The following is a 17072-nucleotide window of genomic DNA, read 5'->3' as shown; positions in this document are numbered from 1 at the left end:
TAAAAGAAACACTTAATTTTAAAAACAAAAAGAATCATTTTCATTTCATTTATTTATTTAGAAAATAAAACAAAAATAATGCTTTTATATATATATATATGAAAATAAGTCTAAGAAGTGAGGAAGGATTAAATAAGTTAAAATAAATAGCCGAAACTTTGCATTGTTGTCGCCAACTCGTGACTATCCCACCGATCGAAAGATAGCTTAGGGTTTTTGCCTTATCCTATGGTTGTCCGAGCGCACATAAGGAATCCATCAAACTCCACACGTAGACCAGCCGCACCCAAGCCATCCTCCTAACTCAAACTTTCAGAAAGCATATATATATATAATGACGGAAAGGTCAAAATTGTTTTGGGTCTGCAAGGTAGAATGGTGTCAATTCCTACCCAACTCAATTATTTACTGAATTGCCTGTTGGTTGGCCCCCCAATACTCTAAAGCTCTAGCTTTTCTCTTTTGGAACGTGTTCCCATTCCCAGTGACAATCCTCACAACAGAGAAGAAGTAAGATTTAATTTTAAAAACAACAAAACTACCAATGAAATGAACATGGATAACCAATAATATCGTAAGTGTTGTAGAGTGTTTTTTATTTGATTGATAGAATTTGCGGAGTTATTAGTCTGTGAAGTTAATAATTCACTTATTGTGTTCAGAATATTAAAGCACTTGACTTTCAATTCACTCAAACTTCAAACTTGTTCCTTTATAGGTTTTAAATATAGTAAGTCCAATAGTCTACTAAACTGAAACATACAATCACTTTTTCTATTTGGGTTTATAGCATTTTCACAGTGGTGAAAATTTTTCAATACCAATATCGAATTTAAAACTTTACTTTATTTGATAAAATAAAATTGATAACTATTTTTTAGTTCTCTTTATTACCTTTCAAAACAACCTCATAAATTAATCTACTATAGATAAATTTAATAAAACCTTAAATTTTAATGTTTTTGTAGATCTATCAAACTTCATAAAGATGTTCAGAATTCAAGGAATTCAAATTCATAATTTTAGACGTCTAACAATTAAATAGATACATTTTTTTTTTTTTAACAATACCAAAGATTTTATTCCACAGCTCAATGCCAGGTGTCTACTTTTAAGAAATAAATAATAATTTGGAGTTCCACAATTTCACATTTCAACAAAGAAAATAGAAATTAATAGCACGTTCAAAGAAATAAAATGGATTGAAATATTTTGAACAAGATTTCAAAAGATTTGTTATTTAATGATAACATTTTGTTTTAGACAAACATATGTACGACCTCATTTTCTAGATAGGTTAACCCTCTAGAAAAACGAATTAAAAAAATCAAACTTTTGAGTGTTTGCCGGAGGAAATGTAGTTTTTGAATGGAATAAATATTATAAACTAGGAAAAATATTTGGTTACTAAGTGAGTCTGGAAACCTAAATCTATTTATAGTGTAGTACAAGAGACGGATACTTTAATTATAATTATTTTTTCTATCAAATATAAAGATTGTTATAGGAAAAGAAGGAAATATTGTGTTATGAGTTAATTGTCACACTCGTGTGTTTACCTGGACGTTGTTGATTGTGACTATGCAAACCCACCCAAGTAAGTGTAACAATTTAGATAATCTATTTATCATACTTTTGTTTGAATGTGATAGGGAAGAAGAAGATCACAATAATCTAAAAGGGTTTAGGGTTATCTTTGGGAAGAAATGGATGCAACTACGTAGAAGGGATTGGCCATAGCAATTTCAATTTAGTCACACGTGTGTCCCACCCCTCAATGACCTGTCTAATGAGTCCCATCCTTTTAATCATCCCTTTCTATTTTTCATATATTTCCATTACATGAACACTAGCTGGAGATTGAGGAGTGTCATAAAAACTAAAAAGGTCACAGAGAAAAAAGTGGCCAAAGAAAATGAAAAGGGAAAAGAAGGAAAAAGTGTCATAAAAAAGTTCGTAATTATTACCCTTATCATACGCAACCCGCAAAAACCAATTTCAATTTGCGGTACATTTCCAAATCAAACCAACGGTCTCGATCATTCCCCTTCCAGCAACCCCTTCGTTACCGATGAAAACCAAATTCCACTTGCCAGTTGCCGTCCATTTCGAAACCAACCAACGGTCTCGATCCATCCAGTTCTTCTCCAGCTCCTCCTCTTCCTCCTCCGTCGTTACTCCATTTTAATGGCTCTTCCTTGAATTTCCATTTCTCTCTCTCTCTCTCTTTTATTACTTTACGTTGCCACTATAATACGCCATTCATTCAACCACCGCATACTTGATCTTTTTTTTTTTTCCCTTTCTTCACCATACTCATTTTCTCTCTTTTCGCTTTTCATACCCCTTGCCCCGGTTTCCTTTTCAACTTCGATCATTGCTCTCTCGCCGTTTTTTCCAGGTTTGTTGTTTTCTTTTCTTGTTTATTTTCTTCGCTGTCTTTTTATCATTATGTCATTGTTTTGTGATAATTCATCATTTATGATTCTTGATTGTCTTTTCCAGGATGGGAGGAGTTTACTTGATCTTCGCATGTGGTTTCGATGCCATTTAGGGTTAGCGATGTGACGAGAGAGAGATTGATTGATATCTTTTCGGTTTTTTGGCAATGTTTTCTCATTAAGTTTGTTGTGATTTTTGTTTGGAGTGAAATGTGAGGAAATGTCTATTTCAGAATGCGACTGCAAGATGTAAAATGTGTTATAGATTGTTGTCAAGACGTATAGGTAAAAATGGACCTAAGGAACTCCATCTGATTGCTTATTGAGTGTTGTGGAAATCAATGTCTGCTCAAAATGCGCAGCATCAGAGCACCCGGAGCGAAGAAATCCACGACTCTGACGGTTCGTTATTTTCCTTTTCCAACATCCAGCTTTCTACTGCGTTATTTACTTCCATGATATCCTTGTTGCATTTTGTTCTTCAGGTTGCAGTGAAATGCCGTCCTCTAAGGGAGAGAGAGCGTGGCCGTGATATTGTCAGAGTAATTGAAAGCAAGGTTATCTTAGCTGAATGCGATTGGAAATTTCTTTTTATTGATATTTTTGTCAACCAAATTAGTGCTGAAATTTGGCATCTCTAAAATCTTAGGAGGTGCTTATCCTCGATCCTGACCTGTCGAAGGATTACCTGGACCGCATTCAGAACCGAACGAAGGAGAAACAATACTGTTTCGACCATGCATTTGGTCCAGAAAGTACTAATCTGGTATGTATAAGTCATCTCCAACCCCAAATTTTTGGTTTATTGGGTCTGTTTACAGGTCGAATAATTGATTGATCTTTCAGGAGCGATTATGAAATTGAATTCAATTGAAAAAGTTCTCCATAGTGCTGAAAACATGCCAAATATTTTGAATTCTGATTATATTTTGGATCTTAGTAATTATCATTCTGGACTCTTTGGTACATTCGTTAAACTAACCTTTTTGTGATTCATCTGGCCAACCAAATCGTTTATTTTTACTTCCTCTAAATTCTCTCATTTGCAGAGCTTCTATGGATGTAAGATCTACATTTAATGAACAAAAAAGGGCAAAAGTTCCCGTTATCGTTGATTCCATTATATTAAGGAATGGTTTTCATGTTTTAAAGACATTGCTTTTGCTAATTTAAAATGTTAATGCAGGAATATTTTTGTTTCTGACAACACTCATTATTGACTTCTTATCGCCTGGAAAAGATGAACTTCAAATACTAATTGGTTGTCGTGGTTGCTAAATATTTTTCTTACATTTGTTGCTAAGAATGATAGTATCTTTTTTCTGTAATTCAAAATACTTAATTAGTATGACCATCTCATTGAAACATATTCTCTTTGCTTACGATTGTAGCTTATTCCTAATCCCCGTGTATTCAGGAAGTCTACAAAAAAAGTATATCTTCCATAATACCAGGAGTTGTTCAAGGTCTGAACGTGACTGTCTTTGCCTATGGCTCAACTGGAAGGTATTAAAGAGGTGTTCTCTTACTCTGAAGTTATCTCCATCTTTTCTTTAGAGGAGTTGCACCTTGTGTGCTTTATAGAGCATGCAACTAACTGGCTCTATTTTCTTCACCTTCATTTAAATCCAAGGTTGTAATGGTATATGCTTCTAGTTTTCAGAGAGTTAGTACATCGTTGTTAGGTCATTATATTGACAACCAAGTACTCAAGGAATTAAGTTGTGATCATGGAACTGGAATCACCTGGATGCAGTGAAGTTAATAAAAGCTCCAAGGCTAAATGCACATATTGCAAAATGTACAGTTTCATGTTTGTAACATTTTGTCCTCTGATCTGTCTTCTTGCAGTTATAAATATTGCTTGATAGAATTTCATACAACTTAAAATGATAATAAAAAAGTTAATCTGACTCCTTGGTGGTGACTGCAATCTGTTTAAGAGTACATAATTTAACCCTGAAAAGCCACGAGCATTGATCAATTATTATTCTGTATGGTGTATATTCTAAATGGAAAACAAATGTAGATTGGAACAGAATGTTTTTTTTACTCTTCTATATTCTATTCTAGACTAACCATTCTCAAAATACATTTTTAAATCCAACTCCGTTTACCAGTGGTAAAACATACACAATGGTTGGGACCAAAGATGACCCTGGACTCATGGTGCTCAGTTTGCATACTGTATTCGATCTTATAAAAAAGGACAAGCGGTCTGATGAATTTGAAGTTACTTGCTCATATCTTGAAGTCTATAATGAAGTATGCTTGCCTTCCCTTTCTTTGGCAATCCTGCATGTCGGTTACCTTTTGTCTTACAGAAACATTAACATCAGCTTTTAAAACTATTTTTCAGGTAATATATGATTTGCTTGAAAAATCATCTGGTCATTTAGAACTTAGAGAGGATCCTGAGCAAGGAATAACTGTTGCTGGGCTTAGGTGTATCAAGGTTTATTCTTTTTCTACTTTTATTAGATCCTTGAAATCAATATCATATGTTACATAAATTTTCACTCATCAATGAGGAGTTGCATTGCATTTTTTAAACACTTTGTTGTGGCAGGAAATTTGATATTTTAACCTGTTCAATATTGTTTTGGAAGTTGATGATGAAAACTTTAACACTTCTTAATAATAGTGGTTTGGGTCTTGAGCTCAAAACTTATAATCCAACTTGCACATGATCCTTTAAGTTTATGTAGATTGTTGCTAAGTGCATGGTCTTTCCAAAGTGAAGAAGGCCTTCAATTTAGAGGTCAAAATGCAATACGGATTTTAATCTTCACTTTTTCTGCTTTATTTGTTATATGCTACTAATAATAATGATTTGGTGGTGCAATACTTTCGATTGGATATTCTTTAAAGTTTGTCTTTTCTTTCAGCTAAATTACCAACTTCTCTTTCGGGTAGTAACTGTTTAAACATTTTTGAAGGTTGTTAATAAACTTCAATTCTCTGGTTTCTTTTGGATCCCTGCATCACCCTATTTTTCCTTACCTATTGAAAATGACCCTTCTAAGTCTTCTCTAAGCTGCAATTTTCCCAAAAAGTTAATGATGCTCTTTTTTCCTTATATTTTCTGTTCACTCTAATAATCAAAATGCCTATGATCTTGGGTTTACTTCAGGTTCGTTCTGCAGATAAAATTCTTGAACTTTTGAACTTGGGTAATAGTCGAAGGAAAACAGATTGCACAGAGGTAAATGCTACCTCTTCAAGGTATGTTATCCATAGTTGTCAGAGGTGAAGGGTTCTGATACCGGAATATCTCATATTCTTTTTGAGTTTTGCATTTTATGTTTGGCTGTTAACTAAGGTTAGTTTTCGTGTTAAAAAATTATTCTCTAAGACCTTGCCTTTTAATGCTAAAGCAGAGATTATCAATTGGACTCCATTTAAAATTGCATCACTTGCAACTTATTTAAAGAAAAAATTAGGTGCACTCTTGCAACTTTTTAGGAAGCCAATATTTAGGTATTCATCATTACCATTGCCCACAATAATGGCTCAAGTTCATTCAAAATGCATAACAGCACCTAGTCATTCGGGTTTTCAATCTCATGACTTGTCGAGTACTTTATTAGCTCATCCATTATATGACGAAGAGTCTGAGTTTACAGTAATTGGCCTAACCCTGGATCAGTTGTTGGTTCCTCCTATCACTACCATCAAGTCTAGTTAGTTAGTTATTATGTTACCCTATTGGCTCCTCTCAGTGAGTATTTATCATTTTTAGTTGCCTTATGCAACAGAAGCTTACTACTCTAAATAATTTGAATAATATCATAAACAGATCACACGCCGTTTTGGAGATTAGTGTGAAAAGAAAGCAAAGAAACAAATATCCAAATCAGGTCTTGCATGGGAAACTTGCACTTGTAGATCTTGCTGGTAGTGAACGGGCTACTGAGACAAATAATGCTGGCCAAAAGTTGAGGGATGGAGCTAACATTAATCGTTCACTCCTTGCTTTAGCAAACTGCATAAATGCGTTGGGAAAACAGCAGAAAAAAGGTCTCGCTTATGTCCCTTACCGGAACAGGTATTTATGTCAGTTATTATAACATCTTAACTAAAAGAACTAAAGCCTGAAACTTTATTTCTGGGCATCATAGCTGGTTTTCATTCTTTATTTACTATTTATTTTTGCAGTAAATTGACACGAATTTTGAAAGATGGTTTAAGTGGTAATTCTCAGACTGTGATGATTGCTACGATATCACCTGCAGATGTTCAGTATCATCACACTGTGAATACATTGAAATATGCTGACCGAGCAAAGGAAATTAAGACACACGTCCAGGTCAAATTTTCAGTCCTTGGGATCTCACATTCGGATTTAAACTTTAGGTTGGGGGGAGGGGATTCTAAGCTTTTTTTTTTCCAATTAATAAAATTACTTTTATTTTGGTACAAGTGCTCTTTCTTTTCTCCCTTTCATGCAGTATGACATTGCATCCTTTTAAATTCCAACCGGATGTTCTACTTTGTTAAGTTAATGGTTTTATGAAGTTATTTGTTTGAGTTGTCTCTTATTTAAAACAAGAAATGACGTGATTTTCTGCAAAGATCTGTTTACGTGACTTTGATGGTTGTAGATGATAATTGTCAATTGCCATTACACGGATCTAAAAAATTTCTGTTTTCCAGAAAAACATTGGAGCAGTAGACACCCATGTATCAGACTACCAGCGGATGATTGATAGTCTTCAGGTGGTCTGTTAATTTAATTTCTTTCTTAAAGATTGTTGACCCATATATTTATCCCTAGTTATTTGATTTCTTCAGACTGAGGTTTGTCAATTGAAGAAGACACTTGCTGAAAAGGAATCTCAGCTCACTAGTAAACCTGTGGAAAAAGCAGCAGATGATGAGTTGTCTTGGTTGGATATCGTAAGTCATGAAATAAGTGAGAACGTTCAGGAAAGAATAAACTTACAGAAGGCTATGTCAGAGCTAGAAGAAACCAACCTTAATAATCGTTCAGAACTCCAACAACTTGATGACATTATTGCAAAACATCAGGTCCATCGTTAATTTGCAACTTTTCTTATGTTTTCTCTATTGATTTTTATTATTATGATATAAAAAGCATAATTTAGTGTTTTTGACTGTGGCTCACACTTTCACGCTCCCAGGCTCTTGAAATGGATGGAGCAATCGTAGAGGATTTGATTTCCCGACGGCTGGTGATTTTAGATAACATTCGCGACAATGATGAAGCAGGAATTAATTATCAAAAGGTATGGGGCTATGCTTAAGTCTCCCTTTAATATCCATACAAATTGTACAGTACCTGTAATACTAATTCTACTTCTAATTCTTTAGGAAATTGAAGCAAATGAAAAGCAGCGGTGTCAACTTCAAGGCATGATTGACAATGCTGTTAGTAGAAATGGGAATAAAACCTATTTGCAGATACTTAGTCAGTATAGACTGCTGGTTAGTTTATTCTGGATTGATCTTAGATTAGAAGAGTTGATTTGCTCGACCATATATAATGTATAGGATTTTATGACAAAGCACCGGTGGTGACATACAAGATAAATATGCATTGTTCAGATAAAGATATGAAAAGGCAAATGAGATTAATGATACAACAAAGTTAATTTCTGATATGCTTTTTCAAAATAAAAATAAATAAATAAATAAAAACATTTTAAAGTTTTGTATGAACCTATTCATCTATACTAAAAAAAGTTAGAACCAATTTATTAAAAAACTGTAAATATTATAATTTAACTTTGAATGTTTAATTAGTTTATAAAAATGTAATTATATTCAAGCATCACATTCAAGCTTTCTTCATACCCACACTCTCTTAAAATGCATTGATTTTGATTTTGTAAAGAGGGGCATAGTCGGTCATTGAGAAATTACTTTTTCCAAACACTAGGCAAGTTATCTTATTAAAGATGGGAAAATGAAAATCAACTTGGCTCGATACTTTTGACTTATTTTGGTCTGTCTCTGGACCTGATTTTCCTTACTTCAGTTGAATGCGGTCAGTTTTAGAAATTTGGGAGTGGAAAAAAAAAGATGAAATTGAATAGAAGTTCAGGTAATCTGTGAAGAAAAATGACTGTTTAAAGAATTTTGTAGATCATGTGGATGGCTTATTCCATAAATGTATGGTTCTGTAATTTTCTTCAGAACCTAACGTTTGACAAACACTATAGGGAATGGCTAATTCCGAGCTTCAGTTAGAGATGGCAATGAGAGATCAAGTCATTCACAATCAGCGAGAATCTCTGAAAAACTTGTGGAACCTGCTCATGGGACTGGGACTTGATGAGAAGCAGATATTGCACCTTGCAGCCAAGCAGGGTCTGACAATTGAAGGCTGGACAATGACTTCTTCTCTGGGGCTTCTTGAAAAGCAGTCGGCCAATCTCTCTTCTAGTAGATCTACATCAGTTGGCCCATCTTCTGGAATAGAGTACATATATGCTGGATATTCAAGTTCATCTTAGCATGATGTTTGTTTAGATAATCACTCATATCGCATTTATCATATGCATCTTTTGCAGGGAAGGAAGCCAGAACTGTGACTTTCCATGTCCCGACTTCTCACCACCAGCATATTCAAGGGTGAGGAATGTCGATGCGAAGCCAAATATGTCGTTTGGTTCTCCTGAGAATTATCCTCAAGATCCTTACAAGTCATATCTGGATATGACAAGTCATTCTTTTCATGGTGGGAGCTGCATGTCATCATCATCTATAGTTGGGGATTTATCGAGCAACAGAAGGTACATTCATTCTAATGAGCTTACCACAGTTTCAGACCTGTTGTATAAGCAATTATCATAGCTTGTATTGCATCATTTTGAAGAGATAAAATTGGAATACTTTTCTCACTCATTAAGAGCCTTCCTGATGAGCTTGCCACAAGCTCGTTTCTTTTGGTCACCCTTCTTTACGTGTACGTTCATTCTGAGATGCATATTTATCTTCTAACATGTCAGTAATTATCCAACAGGATTATTGACGCAGTGCCTTTTACTAAGAAATTATAGGAGGACGAAGGCATATAGCAACATCTATTACTAGAAAATCATCAAGCAACCCAAGAAATGAATACATCCCAGCCCATTCACGTGGCTTTAGAATAAGCTTCATGAATTGCTAGTTAAAACAAGCACTTGGATCTGGCATGCTTTGCTCCATTTTCTGCTGGCCAGTAAGGGTGCCCATTGGTTTTGCTTTAACAACCCTCATCATGGAGGCTAGACCTCGGCTGTTTTGTAGGACAAAGACTGATGACATTGCTTTTTTTTTTTTTTTTTTTTATAAAAATCAACTGTAAATGTGGAGACTTGCAGCATCTTGTGACAAACCGATATGCTTTTTATTGACTCATAAATTCCTTTTTCCTGTTCCATTAGTCAATAGGGGGAGAATGGTTTGGGGCAACGTAGCTAATCAGAAGTAATATTGGTGCTACTTTGCCTGTATATATTCTATTGATGTAAATACTCATGTTGGACGGCGTGGCATTTTTTTTTTAATTGTAAAGTGATTACTTAATATTTGTTTGATCAAGCTGCGTCAATTCTTAAATTTTCGTCTGTCCTATTGGGTTATGAACACATAAAAAGGTAATGCAATTGAAAAGAGGTGATGAAGCAGCTCCATAGTAAAACCAGGTATAAGCTCAGTGCAACAAGTTATGGAGGGTGAATTGATGAGAAAAAAGAGTAATGAGCTTATTTCAAAGAATAGATCATGGATGGAGCATATTTTCAAGACAGAGCAACGTAGGATGGACATAATAAGGCCGATAGGTACGAACTCAAGAATGATCTTATTAGGGTGGTGATGCTCTCTTATTCTTGCATCGAGTATGATGGTTGTGGTTGTGGTTTTTGAAGGTATCACGAGTCCGTATAGAGGAGGAATACACAAATAAATTGACTCATATTGGAATGAAAAAGGATTTTGAGACTGTATGCATGGTTCAGGATAAACTTGAAGAATTGAATGTATCTTGTCGGTTCAATCACAACAACTATAAGAATTCTTTATTTATTTTGCCAAATTTTTGCCATATTTACATTAGTAATTGACTGGTGCTCGACACATTAGCTTGAAGCCTCGAGTGCCTGACCGTGTGGCTTGGGGTTGATGCTTAGAGATCATTTTGGGTGTTTCCAAAAGATTCCAAATTGTTAGGATAAAATTTACTACTGACGGACCATTTTTAGGGGTTTGTAGCTCGCCTCTCCCATCGAGTAATTTGTTGATTGTTACTTGGAGTTTGATTATTTGAAAATAGTTTTAATCTCTTAACTTGCTGATCTTTTTAAGGTGAGACTCTAAATTGGAGTCCAAGATCCTGGGAAGGTTCCCTGTACTCACATGACATCCTCTACCTTCATAATTTTCTTTGAGAAAAGTTTGTGAGATTGATTACTCACATCATTCACCGTATTCCAAGCAGTTTTTCATTATTGATGTCTCAAGATGTAATTTCTTAGTCGTCTCTAACTTGTTTTCTCAAAAAAGAAAATTAATAATAAATAAATTTTCACTATATCTACCATATATACAAGTACATACATATATGGAGTTTTTTAAAAAATAAACGTCCTATTTTTTTTGACAATTTTCCTACATATATTGCCAAATTCTTCTAATCTACGGATGGATGATTAATCTTACAATAATCCTCCATTAACGCTAAGATATGAAAGATCCAAATTTGTTTTGAAGAAAAAACTCGGGTTTTGTATTTTTCATATCCCCGCCAAATCTTATCGTCGAGCTGTAATAGAAAATCGTTCATCCTGTTGGGCGGTCTGAAAATCCGAGTAATCTGTACTCCTATCATCGGAGCCGGATAATTTAGATATTTACTTCGCCTTCTTCTCCGGTTTTTCCCCCGTTGGGTTCATATTAAACACTTAGAATCGCGCTTTTCAGTGATAGATTGAAGAGATGTTATCGGAGCCATCTCAAACAGATTCATATAAACCTTACACTCTATCCCAAACCCTAACTTCCCACAAGCGGTGTATTTCATCCGTCAAATTCTCAGCGGATGGCCGTCTTCTTGGCTCTTCCTCCGCCGATAAAACCCTTCGCACTTATTCGTGCTCAAATTCCACTGTGACCCCAGTTCAAGAATTCCAAGGTCATGAACAGGGTGTCTCCGACTTGGCTTTCTCCTCCGATTCTCGTTTTCTCGTATCCGCCTCCGACGATAAGACTCTTCGCCTTTGGGATGTCTCTACTGGATCTCTTGTCAAGACGCTCAATGGCCATACTAATTATGTGTTCTGTGTTAACTTCAATCCCCAATCTAACATGATTGTATCTGGTTCCTTCGATGAGACTGTCCGCATTTGGGACGTCAAATCTGGCAAGTGTCTTAAAGTCCTTCCAGCTCACTCTGATCCTGTCACTGGCGTGGATTTCAATCGCGATGGTTCGCTGATTGTTTCGAGTAGCTATGATGGGTTGTGCAGGATTTGGGATGCGTCTACTGGTCATTGTGTAAAAACTTTGATTGATGATGAAAACCCACCTGTTTCTTTCGTCAAGTTCTCGCCCAATGGGAAATTTATCCTTGTTGGGACTTTAGATAATACGTTGGTGAGTATTTTCTTACATCTCTTTCTTCATGATTTGGGATTATATATTATGCTAGCTATCGAATATTTTGTGCTTTTGTGGATGAGTGGTTTAATTACTGGGGAATTTTGTAGCATTTTGGTTCATTCGCTTAACTTTCGTACTGGAAGGCGTGGAAATTATTCATCACCTGAATGGCATTCTCTCATTTAGGCAAAAATTTCAATTGGAATTCTTTATTGTTTAAAACCCAGAAGCAATTACGTATGCTAAGATATTACATCTGAAACAATTTCATCTAGGCTGAGGTCTTGGAGTATTATAAAAAACAGAACATTCACCAAACATTTACTGGGGATGTGTTGTGAGTGAACCTTATATTTGATCACTCTCGAGGGTGCTTTCACATTTTTACTTCAGTGTCATACTCTGCGGCTCTGCCTATCAGATTCAGAAAATTAGTTTGGATGTTATACTTGAATTTGTGATCTATGATGTAAGTTGAAGGTACGCATGAGCCTCTTCTGCGTTGCTATTGCTTAATATATACTTCTTCAATTGTTGGTTACTTGTTTCAGAAGTCTTAATGATTATTTACGGCTAACGATAAGTTGGATATCTATACAATTATTGGTGTTGTAGTTATGGAAGAGAAACCTTAGAACAATTACGCATACATTTAAAGCTTATCTTGCATCCGGAAGACTTAGGGGTAGTTGTAGAACAGTTTCTTTTTTTGTTCCTTTTATTTTTAAAGAACCAAACTTTCATTGACAGAGAAGGAAAGAATACAAGGGCATCTAAGAAACAAGCCCACAGAGAGAAGTCTTACAAAAAGAAGGGATTTCTACTTTTCTTCATTGTTGTTGTTTGATTTTATTTTTAACTCTGGATGCTGGGGTCTACGCATGATATGTTGATATATATGATAATTGGAAAAGCTTGTCTTTTGAACTGATGATATCAAGCAAGCCAGACTGCTGATCTTCGCTTTCCACTATTTCTACTTTTATATCATTTCTTTTGTATATTGATTATCTACATGCTGGCTATTTTTTTTTTTATGTTTTTGAAATCACAGAGATTGTGGAACTTCTCCACTGGAAAATTTCTGAAGACTTATACGGGCCATACTAATTCAAAATTCTGCATCTCCTCCACCTTCTCCGTAACAAATGGGAGGTATATTGCGAGTGGTTCAGAAGACAATTGTGTATACCTATGGGAGTTGCAGACGAGGCAGATAGTTCAAAAACTGGAAGGTCACTCTGATACAGTTATATCAGTATCTTGTCATCCCAGCGAGAACATGATTGCTTCTGGAGCAGTGGGAAATGACAAAACTGTGAAGATCTGGACCCAGAAGGGCTCAGAGGAATGATTAGTTCATTTATCAAAGCAATCCACGATCAAGGTTTGAACATATAACTCTGTCGTGGTGGCACAGTACTTGTAACTTAGTTTAAGTAGTTATAAACTGTTGAGAACATAACTTTTGAAAAGTTGAGCATGTAAGTTTTGTTTCTATGCTTAGCATCTCTGTTATCATCACCCTAACGTCTGCTATCACAGATTTGGTGGCGTTTGTGGATGTAGAGTAGTTTGTTTGCTCCATCCAGGAGTTAGGAATGGTATTTTCTTTCCATTTTCTTTAATTTCCCCAGAATGTTGTATAAGTATGATTTTCAGGCTGTAAGGAGAGTGGTAGTGGCTAGTGAGCCCCAAGAATGCCTCTTCAGGACCTCCGATGTACTTATAATTAGGGTTGTACAGGGAATGAATGACGCAGACTCACTGAAGCTGAGAAATGGTCCACAAAAACGCTGACCCTGTGGAAAAAACTGATTCCAACAGTATTCACTTTGTGGACATAACAAAAGAAGAGTAAAAAACTTAGGCTTAGATACAGATGGACGTGTCAACAGAGGCACAAACTAACTGCAACTCCTCAAACCTAATTGTCTTCATTTCAATCGAAGGTAGGGTATGAGTCATTTTGTGACTCGTAGCTTTATTGGTTTGATGTTGGGCCATTTGATTTGTTTTCAAAACAAGAGTACAAGACTTGAGAGTTAAAACTATATCGTAACAAGATTGATTTCTTATTCATCAGTGCATTTGACTACTCTGTTTCTGCCTTGCTGGCAGTAGGAACATGAGACTATGGTATGTTGTAGAAACTGCAGTCGAGTTGAATTTTAATTCCTTTGTTTCGCTTAAAGAGTTGGAGTTAGAGGAGAATTGTAAACTTCACACGAGTTTGAGTTTTTTCCATGACTAAAAAACATCAAGGTCTTCTTAATTTACACACGATAAGAGAAGTTTTTTTAGAAATGAACATGAGTGTGATTAGCTGGTTGAGGTTGAACTCAAATGAAGAAACTTAATAGCCTTATGCTGTTATCATTGTATGGATTCAACATTGGACCGTGAATCGAGCCCTTTGAGTCTCCTTACTCCATTTTGTCTATTATTAATTGTTGCATAAAGCTCTTCCTCCTAATTAGGTTCCATTGGTGTTTGCTCATTTTGGTCAAATGCTTATGTTTCTGTTGCCGAGTTGATTCCCTTCTTTACAGAGCAATGTTGAGCCCCTTAGAGTTATATGAATGACAACACTTGTTTTTCAAGGTTCTAACTATACCTCCTATTCGTTTTTCAATATTTGTTGACAATTCTTTTCTTGGAGTATGGAATAGACTTTGTTGATATGACACAAAATTGATTCAAAGAAAAGTGTAAACGTTGTGACACCACAGAACGTTGTCCATTAGGGTTTTGATGAATGGAAAAAGGAAAAAATGGTTAATTGGTGACCTATTGATGACTTCATCAATGAAAACATGATTTTGTCTCCAATATTACGATTACGAAGTATGTGAACTAAAATAAAAAGTATATGAACTAAGTAATATTTTTGAAGTTTTTAAAGTTTATCAAATGAGAGTTTGCTTCTAATTTTTATCCTAATTTGTTTAGGAATTTTTCATGTAAAACCGTTATGTATTATTCACTTTAATTAGCTACTATCTTACTCAATTTAGTCACCATCGATTTTTAACAATAGTGTCTTGATCATAGAGCAAGGTACTTAGGTCGGCTAATATAATGACTTTTAATAACACATAAATTATTATATATATATATATATATATAATGCAATATACAATCATTTTTAGTATAATTGCATAATAGAACATGTTTTTAAAACTGAACAAAGAAAATCCCTCATAAAAAATTTCCTTTATATATATGCACAATCACTGAAAATTACATTTTGGATGCAGTATTCATGTACCTTTAAAAAAATTCATTTTAACTTAAAATATTTTGATGGATCTCAATTTTATAAATTTTCGTACAAATTATTGTTAACATTTAAAAACATTCGTCTACTTATCCTCTTATATTATTTTAAAGGTCTTGATGCCAAGCCGTAGTTTCTTTTCTTCAATCTTCTCATTCACACAACAATCAGTTTTCTTCGATATAACGACACCAATAGATTTAATTTAATTAAGACCAAAAGATAACTTCTCCTCCTTACTTATTTTTTAAAATTTATGTAAACTTGGATCGATTATATTTTAATTAATAAAATTGAATCACAACCAAAAGGATCTAATTTAATAGTTGTTAAAGAATTTTAATTGATACAAATTAATAGAGATGTAATACATTTTTCTCACTATTATTTTGCAGATTACATTAATTTTTCAAAGTGAAAATTTGTTTGTTTTATAAAATTGATAGTCTAAAGAAAAACATGTGATGTGCATTCAACATATCGTCTATCTTTATGCACTAAATTTATATATATATATAATTTTTTTAATTAATTTTTGGTGTGAGTGATAAGAAGTGGAATATATGTGTGTATTCTATAATTTACTAAAGTATTTTTTAGATCTAAAATACAACTTGAATAATAGAGTGAGCACAGTTAAGTCAAAATAAATAAGATAACTAACATAACATAGATATGGAAAACAACATAAGATAGAAACTTTCTAATTTATAAAATATATAAAAATGATTAGTATAGAAATATTAATTTAACTTTAAAAAGTTTGCTCTGTTAAACTTTAGACTTTTACAACATAAATATGCTCCCAGTTTCGTCTTTTTCTTTTGAACTTTAAAAAAAAATGGTTGTATGATTGCATGTTCTTTTGAGAGAGCAATGATATAATTATATGCTTCGAAATGCCATATTTAGTCAGAAGAAACTATTTTGGTTTCCCCACCATTATCATCCTTTTATTTATAATTTTCTTCTTTTTTAGGAAATAGTGTGAATCAATTCATCAAATTTCCAATTTTTTGGTTGGTTGAAGGAGAGATGGATGGTGATTCAACTTTTATGCCTAAAAAAAAGTTTAAATAATTCCTGCATTAAAACGATAAGTATAAAAAGAAAAGTTCCCCAAAACCTCAATATAAGTCTTAGAAAGAGCCTCCAAATGTATAGTTCAATTTTCCTAATATATTAGCAAAAATAATAATCACTTCATTCATTTTAAGTCAAAGGTATAACAAATTAAATTTGTTATTTCCATATATATCATAGTCTTGGCCTTCAATTTGTTCATATGTTGTATATATATATATCCTTTATTTTATTCTTTTTTTTTTTAAATCTATATAATAAATAGAGTGATATGCTCGAATGTCAACTTCAATTCCTCCATTTTTTTCCCTCAGTTGAAAGCAAAAATAATAATACTTATCGTTTCTTTGATGGAAATCTCATCGGCCAAATGGTTATCCGAACTAGTAAGCTAAATTAATTAAATTCTTGATGCTTATTGATTTTAATAATTAATATATGTGCTCTTAATAATATTTGGAATTGAATTAATGGATTTTTTTTTTTTAATTATAGGAAATGATGGAGTGTTCATATGAATACGAGAGGATGAAGAAATACCCTCATGATTATACACTGGATGAGCTGAATTTTCCGGCGATGGAAAAAGTCAATAATTCGAGAAGTTCCGGCCAGTTGATTTCATTTGGGGATTATTCAGGTGAAATTGAGAATTATAA

At 34.0% G+C, this 17072-nt stretch overlaps 2 protein-coding genes across 3 annotated transcripts; both read left to right on the top strand.

The window, feature by feature from the left end:
• Positions 1–1932: 1932 nt before the first annotated feature.
• On the top strand, positions 1933–9992 carry LOC101205270 (kinesin-like protein KIN-8B). 2 transcript variants are annotated; one of them, XM_004143488.3, is made up of 17 exons: positions 1933–2401; positions 2506–2843; positions 2927–2998; positions 3091–3207; positions 3859–3947; positions 4562–4706; positions 4801–4896; positions 5575–5666; positions 6241–6489; positions 6600–6750; positions 7098–7160; positions 7236–7472; positions 7586–7690; positions 7776–7889; positions 8627–8886; positions 8978–9199; positions 9430–9992. In XM_004143488.3, exons 2-17 carry the CDS (start codon positions 2796–2798, stop codon positions 9464–9466), a joined length of 2097 nt encoding a protein of 698 aa, XP_004143536.2. In that variant the 5' UTR covers positions 1933–2401; positions 2506–2795; the 3' UTR covers positions 9467–9992. The 2 variants fall into 2 exon arrangements, with proteins under 2 accessions (XP_004143536.2, XP_031742656.1); XM_031886796.1 differs by lacking the exons at positions 1933–2401; positions 2506–2843; positions 2927–2998; positions 3091–3207 and adding an exon at positions 4105–4242 and having other exon boundaries at positions 3933–3947.
• Positions 9993–11097: 1105 nt separating this feature from the next.
• Positions 11098–14130, top strand: LOC101219971 (COMPASS-like H3K4 histone methylase component WDR5A). The gene is made up of 2 exons (XM_004143378.3): positions 11098–12044; positions 13105–14130. Exons 1-2 carry the CDS (start codon positions 11388–11390, stop codon positions 13402–13404), a joined length of 957 nt encoding a protein of 318 aa, XP_004143426.1. The 5' UTR covers positions 11098–11387; the 3' UTR covers positions 13405–14130.
• Positions 14131–17072: the final 2942 nt, after the last annotated feature.

Source organism: Cucumis sativus, chromosome 6, assembly GCF_000004075.3.
Source record: "Cucumis sativus cultivar 9930 chromosome 6, Cucumber_9930_V3, whole genome shotgun sequence".
Lineage (NCBI taxonomy): Eukaryota > Viridiplantae > Streptophyta > Magnoliopsida > Cucurbitales > Cucurbitaceae > Cucumis > Cucumis sativus.
Note: the sequence above shows the minus strand (reverse complement) of the source record. Positions and strands in the feature narration are given on the sequence as shown.